The sequence below is a fragment of the Entelurus aequoreus genome, linkage group LG21 (genome assembly GCF_033978785.1).
Source record: "Entelurus aequoreus isolate RoL-2023_Sb linkage group LG21, RoL_Eaeq_v1.1, whole genome shotgun sequence".
In the NCBI taxonomy this organism is placed as follows: domain Eukaryota; kingdom Metazoa; phylum Chordata; class Actinopteri; order Syngnathiformes; family Syngnathidae; genus Entelurus; species Entelurus aequoreus.
In genome coordinates this window covers 37,295,759-37,318,965 of record NC_084751.1, presented here as the reverse complement: position 1 = coordinate 37,318,965, position 23,207 = coordinate 37,295,759, and the positions used below count along the sequence as shown (strand labels likewise).

The window sequence follows — 23,207 nt, the reverse complement described above, 5'->3', positions numbered from 1 at the left end:
ACCTGATAGTCATTTCCCTCCTGACTGCGTAATCGCTCCAGTCTCGGCGTTGCTGTGTTGTGTTTATTATTACTTCGTCACACACTAAGTGAGCTATTTCTGTTCCTCACACTTTAAGTGTGCTTCCTTAGTTATTTTGCCCTCACTCCTTTTTGAGTGCTCTTTTTGTTATTATTATAATTTTTTTTCCTGCTTTGCGTTGGGGTCACAGATAGACATAAAAAGCATGCTGGATGCATTATATGGGTCAGTTATGAGATAGGCTCCAGCACCCCCCGCGACCCCGAAATGGATAAGCGGTAGAAAATGGATGGATGGATGGATGTTTAACCTGTTAACTTAAGTTTTGTGTTTATTAAAATATGCATTAAACTCTGAAGGCTTTGTGCCATTCATTTTAGCTGCTCCTACTCCTGCCAACATGGCGAAAGCCAGAAAGCCGATATGAATTCTAACAGTGTCCATACTTGAGTAAGAGTACAGTGTGATTACCTGAGCATGTCGGCAAACACTCACTGTCCGGCTTCACGTAGTCCTCGTCGTCTTCATCGTCATCATCGTCACAAAAATCTACATGCAGAGAAGATAGGAAAATGTAAATACATTTTCTTATTCATGTATTCAAGCCCAGTCTTACCGTTCTCCGCATTATTGATTGGGTCTTTAATCTCCAAGGGCCTCTCTATCGTCCCGTAGAAACTGTCTGCATCGGAATCTGAGTCGCTATGGCAACAAACAACGATGTTCTCGTTCAGTGATTATACACATAGAGCGAATGAAACATGGTAAAACGAAACACAAATATGCTTTGGGTGGATTGAAATCAGGTTACCTTGGAACATGGGACTCTTGTCTGTCATTGTAACGACTTATCTCGCACCGCAGGGATCGCATCCAACTCTGAGTGACGGCATTTAATATTAAGAGCGTTACATTAATGTGACTGCTTCGTCCGTACGGTGTGTGTGTAATTGTGCCTACCCTTCTCTCATCTTCGCTCGCTGCGGAGAAAAGCCACGTCCTGTGTTTCTTACTGATGTGGATGATCTTGAATGGGAAAACATTGTTGGATGTTGTCTCCTCTGCTGCTCTCATCACTCTGTGGGAGAGGAGGAACACTAAGTTAGCATTCCAAATATTAGGGCTACTCATCCTCCAAAGCCAGTAGCTTAATGGTATTTCACCGTACACATACAAGGTATAGTTTGTATACAGTATACATATATACTGTATGTATAAATCTATGCATATATAGATACAGTACAGGTCAAAAGTTTGGACACACCTGCTTATTTCAATGCGTTTTCTTTATTTTCATGACTATTTACATTGTAGATTGTCACTGAAGGCATCAAAACTATAAATGAACACATGTGGAGTTATGTACTTAACAAAAAAAGGTGAAATTACTGAAAACATGTTTTATATTCTAGTTTCTTCAAAATAGCCACCCTTTGCTCTGATTACTGCTTTGCACACTCTTGGCATTCTCTCGATGAGCTACAAGAGGTAGTCATCTGAAATGTTTTTCACTTCACAGGTGTGCTGAAGCTCATTGATGTTATCTTGTCTTATGTAACACCTATCAATTGATTTTTTTTTTTTTACATTTAATATCAAACTTATACATACATACATAAACAGCTGTCTATTAAATCCCTCTGATGCATCACGGCTTCACAAACATTTGCACTAAACAGAATTCTTGACAATACAAATGACATCAGGGTGTCTATAATAACAGACCAAACAAAGTTTGATCTACAAATTATTTTTTACGACATTCACAAGAGTTGCCAAAACGTAATGTTCCCTGTTTTTCACGCAAACAGGAAAAAATTATTTTTGAGAAAATGAAAAGGATTTTAAGTGTGCCTATACCCACGCTATACTGTTGGATAAGCTCAGAGCAATCGGATTTGATAAAACCTCATCGAGCTGGATGCAATCTTACTTGGAGGGGAGGAAACAGGTGGTAGAGGTGAACGGTACCGTGTCCCCCCCTCTCAGTAAGCTGTGGAGTCCCCCAAGGCAGTATATTAGGGCCTTTACTGTTCCTATAATACATCAATGATATGTCATCAGCATGCGACTGTGAATTGTCCCTGTTTGCAGATGACTCGGCCCTGCTGGTATCCGGCAAGGACAAGTCACAGGTGGAAAAAATCCTCAGTGCTGAACTCCGTAGTATTTGCACCTGGCTCGCTGACAATAAACTATCCATACAATTAGGTAAAACGGAATCCATCCTATTTGGGTCCCAAATCAACCTTAAGAAAGTCAGTGACTTCACTATAAAAGTGGGTGACATCCCACCCCTCGGATTGTAAATAATGTAAATAATTTAATGTATATACTCTGATGATTATCTTGTGTGATGACTGTATTATGCTGATAGTATATATTTGTACCATGAATTGATTTACGTGGACCCCGACCTAAACAAGTTGAAAAACTTATTCTGGTGTTACCATTTAATGGTCAATTGTACGGAATATGTACTGTACTGTGCAATCTACTAATAAAAGTTTCAATCAATCATTTAAAAGCCTTATTGTCCGAAAAATACAATACTTTAATGTGACAATTTTTGTTCATAAGAAACATTTTCTATGCCCACGTCTGCGCACGAAAGCGAGGACTCTGCCACATACCTGTTGTACCCATTCAGAGAAAACGCCCCCTGTGGTGCAGGAGAAGTACTACTCCTGAAATAGTACACACAACCTTTGTGGATGATAATGTACCTCAGTGGCCCTGCGAAAAAGTAACAATAGAACGTGGTTAGAAGTTGCGCAGAATTGCATTGAACCCCACTAAGAGATATTAAATATGAATGCATTGGAATTCATTCGCTTATCTAACTGTATGTAATCGGGTGTCTCGTGAGTGTGTCATCATTTACTCACATCTCAAAAGGCTAAACTGGCTGCCTCCCTTCTTGTGGAGGTACCCTGCAATGGCAACTCCTCCAGGCATAGTGAGGAGATTCTGCGCTCCAATGGCTCGCATCGGCACCGGCCAACTCATTTGAAGAGATGACATGGTTCTGTGGGAAAGAGGACAAGACCAATAGGAGGGAGAATGTCAGCCACAGACATCAAACACCGGAGAAGAGAATGCACATATAGAGAAAAACGTGACAATAAATTCCTTTTAACAGCACAGCCAAGTTTGAGTGTAGCACAAATTTAGATAATAATGCAGTTTTTGCAGAATCTCACAAACAAACATCAAATCTAATGTACAACAATGTAATACAACAATAACAATAAGATAAAATAATGATTACCATTCTGCTCATTATGACACTGGCAGCGAAACAGGAGATCAGAACATTCAACAGATACTCCTATTGAAAATATCTTAAAATAATAATTGACAGTTAATTTCCCCCATAGTCGATTAAGTGAATATTGCCAAAATAGTGATGGACTATTCAAGTGGTCTTCACTTTAGGCTCTATTCTCCCGTTTGCGCTTAACAGAGCGCTGGTTAGTGCTGACTCATCAGTTTTCCTGTTCTATTTCGACCGGTTGTACTGAAAACAAATTGCCCCCTCGCGGACAAATACGGTTTTTTGAATTTTTAAATGAATTGAATAAGTGTTTTTTACGCTCTTAAAGTTACGCATGATAAAGAATGTGATTGAATTCCATTAAAAAGGTTACACTTTAAATATGAAAAGGCTATTTCAATTCAGGCTATGGTGATGTAGTGTGTGTATGCACAATACAACAGCTTCTTCTTCCTGGCTAGATGTAGATAACAATCTGTCCGTTAGTACCAGGATTTTCAAACATGCCCGATATACGTGCGGTCCCCTACCGCACTCACGAGACAACAATGTGCATTTTGATAGTTAATATAGATTGGCATTATGGTCCTTTTATCCTCATATCAATGGATGTTTCCACGTGGCTTCAATCAAAGCGATCATAATAGATTTGATAGTTTTCTGTAAGTTTCTTTGACCATTTTATTTAGTGTCGTGTGGTGTACACTGCGTTCAAACTTGCAATACAATGTTTCACCTTCTAGGGGTGCTGGACTCATTCCAGCCTCAGAAGCGCGTAAAAACAATAGTATTGAAGTCGATGGGAAAATCACAAGAACGACAGGGAATGCCTACATTTAATGCTTGCTCCACACAAAGCGCACATCTTGGATGAAGGCGTGCAGTGACAGACTGATGGTGCGTTCCATTTGTACTGGGAAGTCGGAATTTCAATTTCAATGGAACGCCCCTTGAGGTCGGCAATCCGGCTCGGAAAGTCCATGAATTGATTACGTGGACCCCGACTTAAACAAGTTGAAAAACTTATTCGGGTGTTACCATTTAGTGGTCAATTGTACGGAATATGTACTGAACTGTGCAATCTACTAATAAAAGTTTCAATCAATCAATCAAAAAAGCATTCTCACCACCCCCGGGTTTGTTCCAAAGATGGCTGCTCTGGATGTGAACAATGATGTCTGCTTCTATAATATCTTTTATTAGCACTTCTGATTAGTTTTTGTTGCAGTAAATCAGCCACAAACAATGTATTATTGTAGGTTTTTATATGGTAACGTCACTGTACAATATGCGCTGTACGTCGCTAGCAATAGTTTCTGTGTTTCCTCTTCATTCACCAGATTTTAGCAAAATTCCCCAGAAAGTGCAGTTGAGCTTTCAGACCCCCTTAAAAAGTAAATTCTAATTAATTTTACGGACAACATGCAAATAAACTATTTCACTCCTTCTTAGACTTAGACAAAATATAATGATCCACAAGGGAAATTGTTCCACACAGTAGCTCAGTTTCAAAGGATGGAAAAGATATCATGGTAAACTACTGACCGGTGTCCCACCTTCCGTTTATTTCGAAAATCTTCGAAAAAATTGTTCGAGGATCAACACGCCGGATTGTAGTCAGCTGGAGGCGTGTCTTAATTAAATTAAACAATGGATGTCCGCTAACTTTTTGCAACTCAACGCTAAGAAAACGGAAATGCTGATTATCGGTCCTGCTAGACACCGACATCTATTTAATAATACCACCTTAACATTTGACAACCAAACAATTACACAAGGCGACTCGGTAAAGAATCTGGGTATTATCTTCGACCCAACTCTCTCGTTTGAGTCACACATTAAGAGTGTTACTAAAACGGCCTTCTTTCATCTCCGTAATATCGCTAAAATTCGTTCCATTTTGTCCACTAGCGACGCTGACATCATTATTGCGTTCGTTACGTCTCGTCTCGATTACTGTAACATGTTATTTTCGGGTCTCCCTATATCTACCATTAAAAGATTACAGTTGGTACAAAATGCGGCTGCTAGACTTTTGACAAGAACAAGAAAGTTTGATCATATTACGCCTATATGCACTGGCTTCCTGTGCACTTAAGATTTGACTTTAAGGTTTTACTACTTACGTATAAAATACTACACGGTCTAGCTCCTGCCTATCTTGCCGATTGTATTGTACCATATGTCCCGGCAAGAAATCTGTGTTCAAAGAACTCTGGTTTATTAGTGATTCCCAGAGCCCAAAAAAAGTCTGCGGGCTATAGAGCGTTTTCTATTCGGGCTCCAGTACTATGGAATGCCCTCCCGGTAACAGTTAGAGATGCTACCTCAGTAGAAGCATTTAAGTCCCATCTTAAAACACATTTGTATACTCTAGCCTTTAAATAGACCCCCTTTTTAGACCAGTTGATCTGCTGTTTCTTTTCTTTTATCCTCTGCCCCCCTCTCCCTTGTGGAGGGGGAGTTACACAGAAGTGCTGGCTGTCCAGAGTCGGGACCCGGTGTGGACCGCTAGCCTGTGCATCGGTTGGGGAGATCTCTGCGCTGCTGACCCGTCTCTGCTCGAGATGGTTTCCTGCTGGCCCCACTATGGACTGGACTCTTACTATTATGTTGGATCCACTATGGGCTGGACTTTCGCTGATATGTTGGATCCACTATGGACTGGACTTTCACAATATTATGTCAGACCCACTCAACATCCATTGCTTTCGGTCTCCCCTAGAGGGGGGGTTACCCACATATGCGGTCCTCTCCGAGGTTTCTCATAGTCATTCACATCGACGTCCCACTGGGGTGAGTTTTTCCTTGCCCTTAAGTGGGCTCTGTACCGAGGATGTCGTTGTGGCTTGTGCAGCCCTTTGAGACACTTGTGATTTAGGGCTATATAAATAAACATTGATTGATTGATTGATTGATTGAAGATAATGCAGGTATTAAGTAGACTAAAAATGTACCATAGTAGCAATATAAATATAACATATGTAGTATTTACATATTATATATACAGTATATAATATATACTGATATATTATATTATATTTTTATATATTATATACAATATATAACAAATCCCAATCACCATGTACAATATTACAGTATATGTAACAGCTGCAGCAAAAAAAGGGCAGCATAAAATAGAGAGTAGATCCAGCAGAAAATATACATAATACACAAAGAGAGGTAGCTTATTTCACCTCTCCAAGCACCGATGCAGGCATGCACTATTTCAAGTAAAGCCAGGTGTCATCAAAAAATTACAAAGGTCGGACTGCATCCGCTGACAGACACTATTCACACGTTTCAACCCACTTCCTATCGTGACCACATCTCAAACATCAAGTGTCAAATGCTTCATCCTTCTTAGCTCTATGTGAGCGCTGAAAGAATGATCTCACACATTCCTTTGCACCACATTTGCAGGTGTGGCCATTGGTGTCAATAGGCCTATTTTAGGGGACATCCAGCCTACGATTTCCAGGCAAGAAAGTTGCTTTTCACCAGAACCGCCTCTGTTTTTCAGGTTAACTCTGTGGTGCTGTGTTTATACTGCTATCATCTGTGCAACATTTACCTGTTGGCAAGTTGACTGCTAGATTTTCAATGCAACAACACTGTCCTATTGTGTTTGGGCTAGTGTTGTCCCGATACCAATATTTTGGTACCGGTACCAAAATTATTTCGATACTTTTCGATACTTTTTTAAATAAAGGGTACCACAAAAAATTGCATTATAAGCTTTATTTTAACCAAAAATCGTTCGGTACATTAACATATGTTTCTTATTGCAATTTAGTCCTTAAATAAAATAGTGAACATACAAGACAACTTGTCTTTTATTAGTAAGTAAGCAAACAAAGGCTCCTAATTGTCATGACGGGGGGTTGCAGCTAACTGCAAGGTTTGTTCTCCCGGGAAGCAATCGGACTATTCCGGACAAGGCGTGAAGGTAGGAACATATTTAATTATTAAACTAACACATTCAACGAAGTACAAAAAAACAGAAAACAATCCAAAGGCAAGCGTGCCTATCGCACGCGGAAGCTAAGGCAAAAAACTTAGGACATGAAACATGAAACTATAGACATGAAAACAACTAACCAAACTATGGCATGGAGCAACTAGCATAACTGTGGAATCAGACATGGAACGAGCAGCATGAACTAAGCAATGACGCCAGGACCACTGACTGGCAAAGACAGGCTTAAATAATGGTCTTCTTGATTAGAGCAGGTGCGTGTCCCGAACACCAGAGGCAGGTGAAACTAATAAGTCGCCATGGTAACTAAACAAACAAGGGAGCGCAAACAGGAACTAAAAGAGTCCAAAACTAACAAAAACATAATCCAGACCACAGATCATGACACTAATATAGTCTGCTGACATATGCAGTGACATATTGTCATTTTCCATTCTATTATTTTGTCAAAATTATTAAGGACAAGTGGTAGAAAATTAATTATTAATCTACTTGTTCATTTACTGTTAATATCTGCTTACTTTCTCTTTTAACATGTTCAATCTACACTTCTGTTAAAATGTAATAATCATTTATTCTTCTGTTGTTTGGATGCTTTACATTAGTTTTGGATGATACCACAAATTTGGGTATCAATCCGATACCAAGTCGTTACAGGATCATACATTGGTCATATTCAAAGTCCTCATGTGTCCAGGGACATATTTCCTGAGTTTATAAACATAATATACATAAAAAAAACAACGAAAGAAGATGTTGTGATGCCAAAAAATATCATAATCATAGTAGTATCGACTAGATACGCTATTGTACTTGGTATCATTACAGTGGTTGTCAGGTGTAGATCCACCCATTGCGTTTGTTTATTTATTTTGCCGGTGAACTACGGTGTGTAGTGAAGCATGTTTAGCTATTCCTCGTCCTGCACGGATGATACTTGTAAGAAACATACTTTATTTGTCGCTGTGGAGGCGAGGATTAGTGATTTAGAAGTAGCTAAATCACTAATCCTCATGGCTAGGTAGCCGCCATGTCTTAAAGCACCTCTTCCGGTGGGCGTTTCAGTGTTATAACTTCACCTTTATCGTCGGTTTTTAAACCAAAATGCGTCCGTTCTCCCTTTTCTGTCTACACACTGTGTCTGCTTGTAAGTACTCCGTGATTGTGCGCTGCCGAACATGCTCCTCTGCTCGTAAACCAGCAATGACACGACGTGACGACGACGGGGGTGCAGGGGGGGGGGGGGGGGGGGGAGGGGGGGGTGCGGACCGGTACTTTTCAGAGGCGGTATAGTACCGAATATGATTCATTAGTATACCGTACAACCCTAGTTTCGGCCATCTCATGCTTACTAAAGATTACTTCCACTTTCAACCATTTAGATATATTCAGTGTTTGTTTTGTAATCCTAATACAGTGCCAAAAAGTTGTGAGCAAAAAGATCTTAAAAGTGCAAAAATGTTTTCAAGGAAACTAAGCCCTCCCTGTTCTTCAAAATTAGTGACGCCCCTGTGTGTGACCCCGTCCAGGTGCAGCCTACCTCTTGTCAAGCTTTCTTTTTACGCTTCGGACGACGTCGCTCAGAAGACTCACAGTAGACACCGATGCTGGCAGGGGGTCCATCACAAAACCACAACCAGTCTCCTTTCTTCCTTTTTCCTCTCTGAGGTTTTCTTACGCTCCGCTGAGGTAATCTATTCCTCTCTGACTGGCACGCTTTTCTCCCCCCACACATAAACCCCTGCCCACTCAAGTTAGTGTCTTCACATTAGCACACTTTTAAACTGAATTTAAAAAAAAACTATGGATAACTCAGAGTCGCTGCGTTAAAGTGGGTGTGTTTGTGTCAAAATAAACATCCTAAGTGAAGCCCTTCATCCTGAAATGAGCTCGTGACCAATTTCCAGTATATCAGCAGCATCAAGCGACCCCAGAGGAAGGAGGAGGGATGTGTGTGTAGTCTAAAGAATGAAGGCATCGACTTTCTTTCACTGATAAAGTACAGAACTGACATGTTTTACATCTTGGAATGTTGCAATCCAGCTGAATTCTTACATGATAACTTGATAGCATTGCATTAGAAAAGATATGGTTTTGTGTGTCTGTCTAAAATACAAAAATATACTCCTGAACATGAAGGTAAAATTCACATGTTGCACTGGTTGTATCTTGATCGTAAGTACAAGCGGTCCTCGTTTTACGATGTTCCGTGTTATGACGTTTAATGGTTACAAACACGCTCACATTAATTACAAAACCCAAAACCAGTGAAGTTGGCACGTTGTTTTAAATGGTAAATAAAAACAGAATACAATGATTTGCCAATCCTTTTCAACTTATATTCAATTGAATAGACTGCAAATACAATATATTTAATGTTCGAACTGAGAAACATTTTTTTTTTTGAAAATAATCATTAACTTAGAATTTAGTGGCAGCAACACATTGCAAAAAAGTTAGCACATGGGCATTTTTACCACTGTGTTACATGGCCTTTCCTTTTAACAACACTCAGTAAACGTTTGGGAACGAGACAAATTTTTGAAGCTTTTCAGTTGGAATTATTTCCCATTCTTGCTTGATGTACAGCTTAAGTTGTTCAACAGTCCGGGGTCTCCGTTGTCGTATATTACGCTTTATAATGCGCCACACTTCTTCAATGGGAGACAGGTCTGGACTACAGGCAGGCCAGTCTAGTACCCGCACTCTTTTACTACGAAGCCACGCTGTTGTAACACGTGCAGAATGTGGCTTGGCATTGTCTTGCTGAAATAAGCAGGGGCGTCCATGAAAAAGAAGTTGATTGGATGGCACATATGTTGCTCCAAAACCTGTATGTACCTTTCAGCAATAATGGTGCCTTCACAGATGTGTAAGTTACCCATGCCTTGGGCGATAATACACCCCCATACCATCACAAATGCTGGCTTTTGAACTTTGCGCCTCTACAAGTCCGAATGGTTCTCTTCTTCTTTGGTTCGGAGGACACGACGTCCAGTTTCCCCCAAAAAATTTGAAATGTGGACTCGTCAGACCACAGAACACTTTTCCACTTTGTATCAGTCAATTTTAGATGAGCTCGGGCCCAGCGAAGCCGGTGGCATTTCTGGGTGTTGTTGATAAATGGCTTTCGCTTTGCGTAGTAGAGTTTTAACTTTCACTTACAGATGCAGCAACGAACTATAGTTACCGACAGTGGTTTTATGAAGTGTTCCTAAGCCATGTGGTGATATCCTTTACACACTGATGTCACTTTCTGATGCAGTATCGCCTTAGGGATCGAAGGTCAAGGCCTTGCCGTTTACGTGCAGTTAATCCCTACAGATTCCCTGAACCTTTTGATGATATTACGGACTGTATCTGCTTTTATACCCAATCATGGCACCCATCTGTTCCCAATTAGCCTGTTCACCTGTAGGATGTTCCAAATAAGTGTTTGATGAGCATTGCTCAACTTTGTCAGTCTTTTTTGCCACTTGTGCCAGCTTTTTTGAAACATGTTGCATGCATCAAATTCCAAATGAGCTAATATTTGCAAAAAATAACAAAGCTGACCAGTTCGAACGTCGAGTATCTTGTCTTTGCAGTCTATTCAATTGAATATAGCTTGAAAAGGATTTGAAAATCATTGTATTCTGTTTTTATTTACCATTTAAAACATTGTGCCAACTTCACTGGTTTTGGGGTTTGTATATCGGCAAGTTGGCCCTTGATCCAAAATTGATTTAAAAGGCAATATATCGATTTGATCAATACTAGAAAAAAATAAACATTGGATTTAAGAACGGCAGACTTTATATGAAATTTAGCACTTTTAATGAAAAGGATGTAAACTGTGACGACCTGGTCGCATCGTGGTGCGAGGTGTTCTCCCAAGGATGCAGACGGGCTCGGACACAGCTTGCAGGTAGGAAAATGATTTATTTTAGAACTAAATCAGACAAGAGAAAAACAAAAACGACTAGCATGGGAGCTAGCAAGCAAAAATAATCTAGCATGAGAGCTAGCAGGAAGCAAAGTGGTCGTCAGCTGTTGCATGAGAACAAACTAGGAAGCCAGGCAGAGTGCTGCCTGGGCGAAGACTAAATAGCCCTCTGATTAGCGCTCGGGCAACAGGTGCGCGTCCCGAAACGCTAACCAGAGGCAGGTGAGCAAAATCTGCCGTCATGGCAACAGAAACAAAACACACGTGACACTAAACTGTAACCAAACTGTGATCCGAGCAGCGGATCCTAACAGTACCCCCCCCTAAAAGGACAGATTCCAGATGTCCCTTGAAAACAAAAAAAACAACTGGAACCCCCCAAAAAAAAGCAAAAAGTTCACGAGTCAAGGGCGGGCGGGGGGGTGACTTGGTGGTGGGTCGCCAGGCCACGTGTCCCCGAATCCACCGGGGAAGGGTCAAGTGGCGGCGGCGAATGGAACGCCGAGGCGGGCGACCACGGAAAGGCCACATTCGTGGCCGCTGAGAAGGTGGGCGTGAGTGGCGCCAGAAGTTCAGCAGCCTCTGAGTCCTGCAACAAAGTCTTAGATGTCGCTGCTGTTTGCGCCACTGGCGTCCATTACCTGACCTCTGAGAGAGCTGCTTGCGCAGCCGGACCACTCGAGGTCGCTGAGACGTCGCCGTGGAAGCGGTAGGTGTCGACGTCGCCGTTGTCGTGGCAGCCGGAGTCGCTGTCGTGGCAGCCGGAGTCGCTGTCGTGGCAGCCGGAGTCGCTGTCGTGGCAGCCGGAGTCGCTGTCGTGGCAGCCGGAGTCGCTGTCGTGGCAGCCGGAGTCGCTGTCGTGGCAGCCGGAGTCGCTGTCGTGGCAGCAGGTGTCGCTGTCGTGGCAGCAGGTGTCGCTGTCGTGGCAGCCGGAGTCGCTGTCGTGGCAGCCGGAGTCGCTGTCGTGGCAGCCGGAGTCGCTGTCGTGGCAGCCGGAGTCACGGCAGCCGGAGTCGCTGTCGTGGCAGCCGGAGTCGCTGTCGTGGCAGCCGGAGTCGCTGTCGTGGCAGCCGGAGCTGGTGCGAGAACCAGCCGTGGTGCAGGTACTGGTGCGAGAACCAGCCGTGGTGCAGGTACTGGTGCGAGAACCAGTCGTGGTGCAGGTACTGGTGCGAGAACCAGTCGTGGTGCAGGTACTGGTGCGAGAACCAGTCGTGGTGCAGGTACTGGTGCGAGAACCAGTCGTGGTGCAGGTACTGGTGCGAGAACCAGTCGTGGTGCAGGTACTGGTGCGAGAACCAGTCGTGGTGCAGGTACTGGTGCGAGAACCAGTCGTGGTGCAGGTACTGGTGCGAGGACCAGTCGTGGTGCAGGTACTGGTGCGGGAACCAGCCGTGGAGCAGGTACTGGTGCGGGAACCAGCCGAGGTGCAGGTACTGGTGCGGGAACCAGCCGAGGTGCAGGTACTGGTGTGGGAACCAGCCGAGGTGCAGGTACTGGTGCGGGAACCAGCCGAGGTGCAGGTACTGGTGTGAGAACCAGTCGAGGTGCAGGTGGCCTAGCTGGCGGTTGCGGCTTAGCAGGCCGAAAAACCGGTGGTGGCGGCCGGGCAGGAGGTTGTGGCTTAGCCCGCCGAAGGACAGGTGGCGGTGGCCGAGCAGGAGGTTGCGGCTTAGCACGCCGTAGGACAGGTGGTGGTGGCCGAGCAGGAGGTTGCGGCTTAGCACGCCGTTGTGCCACCCCACTCGCACAGCTCCCAGTACTAGCCCCCCCCTCAAAAAGCGGATCCCAGACGCGCTCCTTGCGGATTGGAACCGTCTTCAAGGGTGGGTGGAGGGAGGTCGGGGGGAGGGCTGAATCCTCTCCTCTAAATTGTCCAAACTGTCTATTGTCACCCCACACTTGAGACTGGGACTGACTAGATTTAGTCCTTAAAAAAATGTCCTGATAATGATTAATCGCAGAGTTAAGGTTACTTGAAAATGGCTGGCAGGAAGAATTGACATGATGTCTAAAAAAGTCTTTGTCTATGACGTCATCCAAAGTGGGCGGGATGACGTCATCCGTGTGGGTCTCTAGCTGACTGACAGCCCAATCGGTGAAATGTTTGGCAAAGTGGTCAATTGGGTTGCCAAACATTTGAGGGGAAGCTTGGGAAGCTTGTAGCTTGCTTCGGTCCGGGGGAGGAGCTTGCGGGAGCGGCGCGTCTTGACGGCGAGGGAAGGACCTTCTGGCCGGCTTCCGTCTTTGCCGGCGCGCCCGGTACTGCGGTGTAGCGGCGATGTCTTCCGACCAGAGGGAGTCGATGGGGATAAGAGAGCCTCCAGCTCCCCACATGAGAGTCGACCTCTCCTCCGTCGAATAGCGAAGCGTCTCGGCTTCCATCGCTCGCAACACCTCCCACGTACCTTCGTCCAGCTCCTCCGACGTGCTCGCTGCGGGAGAACTTCTTCTTGCTGGCTTCCTACTGTGACGACCTGGTCGCATCGTGGTGCGAGGTGTTCTCCCAAGGATGCAGACGGGCTCGGACACAGCTTGCAGGTAGGAAAATGATTTATTTTAGAACTAAATCAGACAAGAGAAAAACAAAAACGACTAGCATGGGAGCTAGCAAGCAAAAATAATCTAGCATGAGAGCTAGCAGGAAGCAAAGTGGTCGTCAGCTGTTGCATGAGAACAAACTAGGAAGCCAGGCAGAGTGCTGCCTGGGCGAAGACTAAATAGCCCTCTGATTAGCGCTCGGGCAACAGGTGCGCGTCCCGAAACGCTAACCAGAGGCAGGTGAGCAAAATCTGCCGTCATGGCAACAGAAACAAAACACATGTGACACTAAACTGTAACCAAACTGTGATCCGAGCAGCGGATCCTAACAGTAAACGTTAAAACTGTCTGTCTGTCTGTCTGTGGAGTCATCAAACCAAAAATGGCAGATACCTACGGGGGTCGAGAAAGGTCATACCAAATGCAAACACCCCCCCCCCCTCCCCTGACATTCTGGCTCGGCCACTTTTGATTTTAACAATGTAAAAAAGATCTTCACTTTCTTCCTGACAGGACCAGTTCTTTTTTTAAATGTATTTCCGCCTGTGTATGTAACTAAGAAATGTGCTTGGATTTGTGCATGCGAACACTTCAATACACACACACACAGACACACACACGCACACGCACACGCACACACACACACACACACACACACACACACACACACACACACACACACACACACACACACACACACACACACACACACACACACACACACACACACACACACACACAAACATGACTGACAATAGCAAAACACTGCATGGCACTGAGGATTGGGCAAGACACTTTACCCACCTGCTCCCAGTGCCACCCACACCGGTTTAAATGTAACTTAGATATTGAGTTTCACTATGTAAAGCGCTTTGAGTCACTAGAGAAAAGCGCTATATAAATATAATTCACTTCACTTTTTTTTCTTCTCCTCTCCTTTTTAATTGTGAGTTAGTCCTGCCCCTTCCGCCTTTATAGCCAAGATTGAGGGTGGTTGGGGTCGAGCACTGCACACTCCCCCTTCGGGTGCTGACCCAGCACTGAATTTTGCCGTACTTCTGTGGTGCAAATACACTTTTGAACTCAAAATGGGTCAGATGCAACACAACCAACATACCACATGCCACAAATACAAATCAGGAATTAACACAGCTTTGCTATCTTTGTAAAGGCAGAGTTTTGATGAAGCCTCTTTTGTTGGTAAGACTGTGCGAATCTAAGTTTCAAACAGCTGGTGCTCAGAGAACGTCGAGTTCAGCCAATAGTCTCCAGTTATTGTAAACAATAGGACACGAAGGGTCTGATTTACTAAGATCCAAATACCACAAACTAAACCATGTGTGCAATCTATAAAATTGTGTGAACTATTAGTGGGTGTGTTGCTATGTTTTCAGACATGTATCACTTTTTATGGGCATTTTAGAAGCAGTCGTGCAGTGCATCTACAATGAAACTAATTTGTTTTACCACTGAAGGTGCATAGGAGGGAGGCTGCACTGCTGTGCTCAATACGCAAAAAATACACACTTCAAACAGTTTTTATCATATAGGCTGATGTCAATAAGTCGTACTCTATGTGACAAAACAAAAGTCATTAGTGAAGTGAATTATGTAGCGCTTTTCTCAAGTGACTCAAAGTGCTTTTACATAGTGAAACCCAATATCTAAGTTACATTTAAACCAGTGTGGGTGGCACTGGGAGCAGGTGGGTAAAGTGTCTTGCCCAAGGACACAACGGCAGTGACTAGGATGGCGGAAGCGGGGATCGAACCTGGAACCCTCAAGTTGCTGGCACGGCCACTCTACCAACCGAGCTATACCGCCCCATTACAAGAATATTAAATGACACCAAAACGCATCAATTTAATTTGTTTTCATCTTTAAGTCATCCAACCGCTACGAAGTCATAAAAGGATGTTGCTGATTAGACAATGTGTCCCTCCGGGTACTCCGGCTTCCTCCCACTTCCAAAGACATGCACCTGGGGATAGGTTGATTGGCAACACTAAATGGTCCCTAGTGTGTGAATGTGAGTGTGAATGTTGTCTGTGTAGCTGTGTTGGCCCTGTGATGAAGTGGCGACTTGTCCAGGGTGTACCCCGCCTTCCACCCGATTGTAGCTGAGATAGGCTATGGATGGATAATATAATATAATATATCTAATATTTCTGATAGTCCAAATATGTTGAAACGTACATTTACGACAGAGGATTCTTTGTCCATCATGTCTCTTTGCAGCGCAAGCACTTCTCTCTCACAACCGTGTGTGGAATTTGGCACATCCTTCTGACACATGCCAAATAAAACGCAAACTAATGCTCCCGATTGTTGATAACTCACATTGCGCGTGCTGTATAATATATTTGCATTTTCTCCTCCCAGTATTTTGGCCGTTTTAATGATCAGCATACATTCTGCATAGTAGATAGGACAGAGACGCAAAATGGATTGCACATATTATTCTACTTTTACATGATGCTACTTGATCTCTGTGCTGCTTTTGATACCGTCGATTATAACATTCTATTAGCACGTATCAAAACTAGAGATGTCCGATAATGGCTTTTTTGCCGATATCCGATATTTCGATATTGTCCAACTCTTAATTACCGATTCCAATATCAACCGATACCGATATATACAGTAGTGGAATTAACACATTATTACGCCTAATTTTGTTGTGATGCCCCGCTGGATGCATTAAACAATGTAACAAGGTTTTCCAAAATAAATCAACTCAAGTTATGGAAAAAAATGCCAACATGGCACTGCCATATTTATTATTGAAGTCACAAAGTGCATTATTTTTTTTAACATACCTCAAAACAGCAGCTTGGAATTTGGGACATGCTCTCCCTGAGAGAGCATGAAGAGGTTGAGGTGGGCGGGGTTGCAGCACTAACTTGAGTTAGTGCTGCAAGGGCTTATGGGTATTTGTTCTGTTGTGTTTATGTTGTGTTACGGTGCGGATGTTCTCCCGAAATGTGTTTGTCATTCTTGTTTGGTGTGTGTTCACAGTGTGGCGCATATTTGTAACAGTGTTAAAGTTGTTTATACGACCGCCCTCAGTGTGACCTGTATGGCTGTTGACCAAGTATGCTTTGCATTCACTTATGTGTGTGAAAAGCTGTAGATATTATGTGACTGGGCCGGCATGCAAAGGCAGTGCCTTTAATGTTTATTGGCGCTCTGTACTTCTCCCTACGTCCGTGTACACAGCGGCGTTTTAAAAAGTCATCAATTTTACTTTTTGAAACCGATACCGATAAATTTGGAACTGATACCGATAATTTCCGATATTACATTTTAAAGCATTTATCGGCCGACAATATCGGCAGTCCGATATTATCGGACATCTTTAATCAAAACACGTATTGGTATGTGAGACTTAGCCTTTTCTTGGTTTACCTCCTATCTTACTGACAGGATGAAGTGCGTCTCCCATTACAATGTGACCTTGGAGTATATTAAGGTACATTTATTAAAACTAAAAAAATCACATGTACATAAGTATTCACATCCTTTGCTCAATACTTTGTTGATGCACCTTTGGCAGCAATTACAGCCTCAAGTCATTTTGAATATGATGCCACATGCTTGGCACACCTATCTTTGGGTAGTTTGACCCATTCCTCTTTGCAGCGCCTCTCAAGCTCCATCAGGTTGGATGGGAAGGGCTGGTTTTAATCCAGGATGTCTCTGTAAATTACTACATTCCTCTTAGTCTAGTCAGGGAGGTGACCAAGAACCTGATGGTCACTCTGTCAGAGCTACAGCATTCCTCTGCGGAGAGAGGAGAACCTTTCACAAGGACAACCATCTCTGTAGCAATCCACCAATCAGGCCTGTATGGTATAGTAGCCAGACGAAAGCCATTTTAAAGTAAACAGTTTGCCAACATGCACCTGAAAGACTCTCACACCATGAGAAACAAATTAATCTGGTCTGATGAGACAAAGATTGAATTAGGATGCCAACTGCTAGGATGTTCATATATTCCCGTTTAGATGAAGTACTCATAATCCTCGCGAAGAAACGGGGTGAAACCAAGCGTCTTTTCGTATCGTTCTCGCCATTACCGGGTCTAAATTGGCTGTCAAAGTGTACCAACTTGTCAGAATACGCCCTTGTTTTTCTTCTATCCAGGTGAAATGCATGATTTATAATCTACAATAAAGTCTGACTAGCAAAGAAGCGAGGAAGCAGCCGATCTGTCTGCGCTAGCGCTTGTAATAACAATATCACTAATACTTGGTTAATATTCAAATCACAAAATGTAAATGGAGTATTGTTGGCGCTTTTTGGATGTTTTTTTTTTATTGGATTTTATGGGCGGAATAGAGGGCCTTACATTGGCTTCGCAAAAGCGTGCTGTTATTTACATTCATGTACGAGTTAGAATGCATTTTAAAAAATCTTTTCGTCGTCATGTCTTTCATAAGGATTGTAAACGATAGGCAAAACTCCCAAAAAAATGCAGTTCCCATTTAAAGTAAAAGAGCTTGTACGATCAAAATAAACTGCTTAATAATTCAAGCGTGTAGATCGGGGGTCCCCAAACTACGGCCCGCGGGAAGCCCCAAGTTAAATAAAAAAAAAAAAGAAAAGAAATATATATATATATATACACACATATGTATATATATATATATATATATATATATGTATACATATATATATATATATATATATATATATATATATATATATATATATATATATATATATATATATATATATATATATATATATATATATATATATATATATATATATATATATATATATATATACACACACACACGTGTATATTTCTATATATATATATAAATATATATATATATATAAATATATATATATATATATATATATATATACATACACGTGTGTGTATATATATATATATATATATGTATATATATATATATATTAGGGGTGTGGGAAAAAATTGTTTCGAATTCGAATCGCGATTCTCACGTTGTGCGACTCAATTGAATCGATTCTCATTTTTAAAAAATCGATTTTTTTTCTTCTTTATTTTAATTTTTTTTTTTAAATTTTTTTTTTTTTTTAAATTAATCAATCCAACAAAACAATACACAGCAATACCATAACAATGCAATCCAATTCCAAAACCAAACCCGACCCAGCAACACTCAGAACTGCAATAAACAGAGCATTTGAGAAGAGACACAAACACGACACAGAACAAACCAAAAGGAGTGAAACAAAAATGAATATTATCAACAACAGTATCAATATTAGTTACAATTTCAACATAGCAGTGATTAAAAATCCCTCATTGACATTATCATTAGACATTTATAAAAATAAAAAAAAAGAACAATAGTGTCACAGTGGCTTACACTTGCATCGCATCTCATAAGCTTGACAACACACTGTGTCCAATATTTTCACAAAGATAAAATAAGTCATGTTTTTGGTTCATTTAATAGTTAAAACAAATTTACATTATTGCAATCAGTTGATAAAACATTGTCCTTTACAATTATAAAAGCTTTTTTAAAATCTGGCCTTTATAATCTATTTTCTACCGCTTGTTACTCTCTGTGTCTCCTTGCGGCTGAGGCAAATCATATTGTCTAAAAATGCATTTTCTTATCAATAACGAGACATCATCGCGCTCGGAATATATTATATATATACAGCGGCCCCCAAGTCAAAAAGTTTGGGGACCCCTGGTGTAGATAATTAATGTACATTTTTTTGTGATTAATCAAATGAGTTAACTTGTTATTTTGACAGCCCTAATCATACAATAAAATAGATATTAATATTTTGTAATTAAACTGTGATAATAATGTATTTATGCTGTCTTTCTGCAACGAGGCACCGCTTCGGTGGCTGGGAGTTGCAAAACAATACCACAAAGTGGCATACAGACTTTCAAAACTAAAAAAAAGGAGTACTTTTACCAACAAAGCACCAGAGCTTCCCATGTTACGTGTATGGTAGCATGTCTGCCAAAGCATTTTGAGCACACCTTATAGGTGACAAATATCATTCACAGTCATTCGAAATTTTTTTAATGCCATCCTAATTTTTTTACATTCCCGAAATGAATAAATCCCCAGATGTTTTCGTGGAGATGGCGGTTCCACCTTAATGTAAAGCATGTTTACTTTATAGAGATAACCCCACTCCATGCCTCAAGGCGTGGGGTACACATTCCAGAGATTTGTTTTGTAAAAAAACACACGAGGTGGGCGATCGAGCCTCAAACTATTTGAAAACAATCAGTGGATACTAATCGAGCTGCATCAGAGACTCAATTGAAATGCCAAGAGAGCATAGCTGGACTGTGAGCCATATTTTGATGGGAACTTGTTCAGGCCTTTCTAGCTAAAAGTGCAAGAGTGAGTCAACCCTCAGGAATGACCGGCATCGGACCTAACGGAGGATGAGCCGGAACACTGATAAAAAGATGAAAAAGCAATCAATCATCAGGGTGGAGATGCTGCGCGGCGACGCACCATAATTGTGTAGATATGAAGTGTGATCGCCACCGCCATCTTCAACTAATATTTCAACTGCAGTCATACTTAAAGGGTTACATTATGATATTTCTATAATTCAAACACTTCATTGTGGTCTAGATAACATGGAATGGTTGTTCTCTGGTCAAAATCTTTTAGATGATGTTTTACAGACCATCTTCAAACCGCTTTCCGACCGTCTCTTCAGGATCTTATTTACGTGCCTCCTGTAATTTTTCACGCTTCCACATGAGTCTACTGACAGATATAAATTATAAATATATGCTAAATTGTATTAGAAATAGCAACAGTGGAGGATGCATGTGCATGTACGAGCCAATCTGTCCCACAACAAAAGAAAATATTGAACTTCTTGAATAAAATGTTGGACTACAATGGTGGACTCGCGCAAAGGTCTTTGGGTAAATCTTTACCATATATGGAGATGTCCGTTAAGTGAGATTAAAGAAGACACTATAGATTAATTACTAGAGATGTCTGATAATATCGGGTTGCAGATATTATCGGCCGATAAATGCTTTAAAATGTAATATCAGAAATTATCGGTGTCGGTTCGGAAATTATCGATATGGGTTTCATAAAGTACAATTCATGACTTTTTAAAACGCAGCTGTACGTAGTGGTACACGGACGTAGGGAGAAGTACAGAGCGGCAATAAACCTTAAAGGCACTGCCTTTGCATGCCGGCCCAATCACATAATATCTACGGTTGTTCACACACACAAGTGAATGCAAGCCATACTTGGTCAACAGCCATACAGGTCACACTGAGGGTACAAATATAAACAACTTTAACACTGTTACAAATATGCGCCACACTGTGAACCCACACCAAACAAGAATGACAAACACATTTCGGGAGAACAGCCGAACCGTAACACAACATAACAAATACCCAGAACCCCTTGCAGCACTAACTCTTCCGGGACGCTACAATATACACCCCCCGCTACCCCCTATCCCCCCACCTCAACCCCGCCCCCCCAACCCCGCCCACCTCAACCTCCTCATGCTCTCTCAAGGAGAGCATGTCCCAAATTCCAAGCTGCTGTTTTGAGGCATATTAAAAAAAATGATGCACTTTGTGACTTCAATAATAAATATGGCAGTGCCATGTTGGCATTTTTTTTCCATAATTTGAGTTGATTTATTTTGGAAAACCTTGTTACATTGTTTAAGGAATCCAGCGGGGCATCACAACAAAATTAGGCATAATAATGTGTTAATTCCACAACTGTATATATCGGTATCGGTTGAAATCTGTATCGGTAATTAAGAGTTGGACAATATCGGAATATCGGCAAAAAAGCCATTATCGGACATCTCTATTTGTTTGTATTTCAAAACGTGTTTTGCTTTTCATGTTTTATTTTCACTCACTTTTTGCAAATGCGTCATGGCCAATTATGCAAAGTATACTTTGACATCCCAGTATGTTCAGTGCTGTTGAGTGATGAAAAAAATTAGCAATTAATCAATTGTGATCGGTAATTCATCTATAGCAGACCTGGGCATTCTGCGGCCCGCGGGCCGCATCCGGCCCTTTGTGCGTCCCTGTCCGGCCCGCGTGAGGCCAATTATAAATTAAAAAATAAATTTAAAAAAGTATCTATGTCGAGTGTGCAATACAACGGTGCTGCTTTTGTTTTGAAAATCGTTATTTGTATTACTTCCGTGTGGACGTATGCGTGTGCGTGATTGTGAGTGAATGTGAACAGCTGCAATCACAAATTACAAAATAAAGTTGAAAAAACATCTATGTCGTGCGCGAAATACAACTGTGCTGCTTTTATTTTGAAAAGTATTATTTATGGGCGTGTGTCCGTGTGTAACCTGCGAGTGAAGGTGCACATGCAGCGACAAGTGATGCACGGTTTACACCCGAGACGCTAAAAAGAGAAAAGTTGATGAAGAATGGCGTGTTTCCAACAAGACATGGACTGCAAAGCAACGTTCCCTCTAAGGTGCGTGCCTGCGCAATTGCGCACTGCTCAAGCGTCCGCTGCGCGCAGCAAATATATGCCGCGCACCAAATCAAATCCCATCTGAATTCTAAACAAAATAAACATATTTATTCTATGTAATTTTGTAATGCAACTTTGAGTGACAGTGACAACAAGCGGCCCTAACGGTGTTCGTCAACACCGTTCAATTGAACACCGTTCAATTATTGTAACGTCTATCGAGATGCTTCGAGGACAGGAATTATATCGATCACTTTATTGAGCAAAACTGTTTATATTCGGCCATAATCACACCAAAAACATGAGTTTTCACACTTCTATCTCGAAAAACTAGTCATTTTCTGCCGTACAAACCAGGCCAAAACCAACTTGTCATCTGTCACCAACACGCATAGCACTAAACCACTGGTGCGTTTATGGCCACACAAAAAGTCGGACAACTCAAACACCACACAAAGTTACACTATGACTCCTCAGTCATACGTGTGCTTATTTTACTGTCATTTATTATTAATGTTAATTTATTTATATTAGTCAAGAAATGCTGTTACACACACTATGTTGAAGTATTACTATTATTATTAATTATTATTATTATTTATCTTACGGTATATATCAAAAATAATATTGAATAAAATGTAATTGAAATATTGTCGATGTGGCCCTCCAGCAGTGCTCGGGTTGCTCATGCGGCCCCCGGTAAAAATTAATTGCCCACCCCTGATCTATAGTGTCTTCTTTAATCTCACCTAAAAATGCTGACAAAAGCCCTCAACTTGAGGTATTCTAATCATTTCATTTCAGACAGAATTGAAGTACCATTGACAACTTGATAATATGTATTTATTTATCAGTACAACGCACTGTGAGTGACATTCTTAATGAGTGCCGCTGACAACAGCTCCCTTTTTGTTTTTATTCTTGTCACAAGCTTCTCCATCTCTTTCTCTATGCACATGTGTCCCTATGCACTTACTACTT

The 23,207-nt window shown here is 41.8% G+C and overlaps 1 protein-coding gene across 1 annotated transcript in view; it reads right to left on the bottom strand.

The window, feature by feature from the left end:
• Nucleotides 1–23,207, bottom strand: part of sh3bp2 (SH3-domain binding protein 2) — a 63,868-nt gene that overhangs the window by 16,315 nt on the left and 24,346 nt on the right. Inside the window, 6 exon segments of the mRNA XM_062031612.1 lie at nucleotides 493–596; nucleotides 598–723; nucleotides 833–900; nucleotides 982–1,099; nucleotides 2,655–2,757; nucleotides 2,910–3,049. Of these exon segments, the coding sequence (XP_061887596.1) occupies nucleotides 493–596; nucleotides 598–723; nucleotides 833–900; nucleotides 982–1,099; nucleotides 2,655–2,757; nucleotides 2,910–3,049 (659 nt within the window).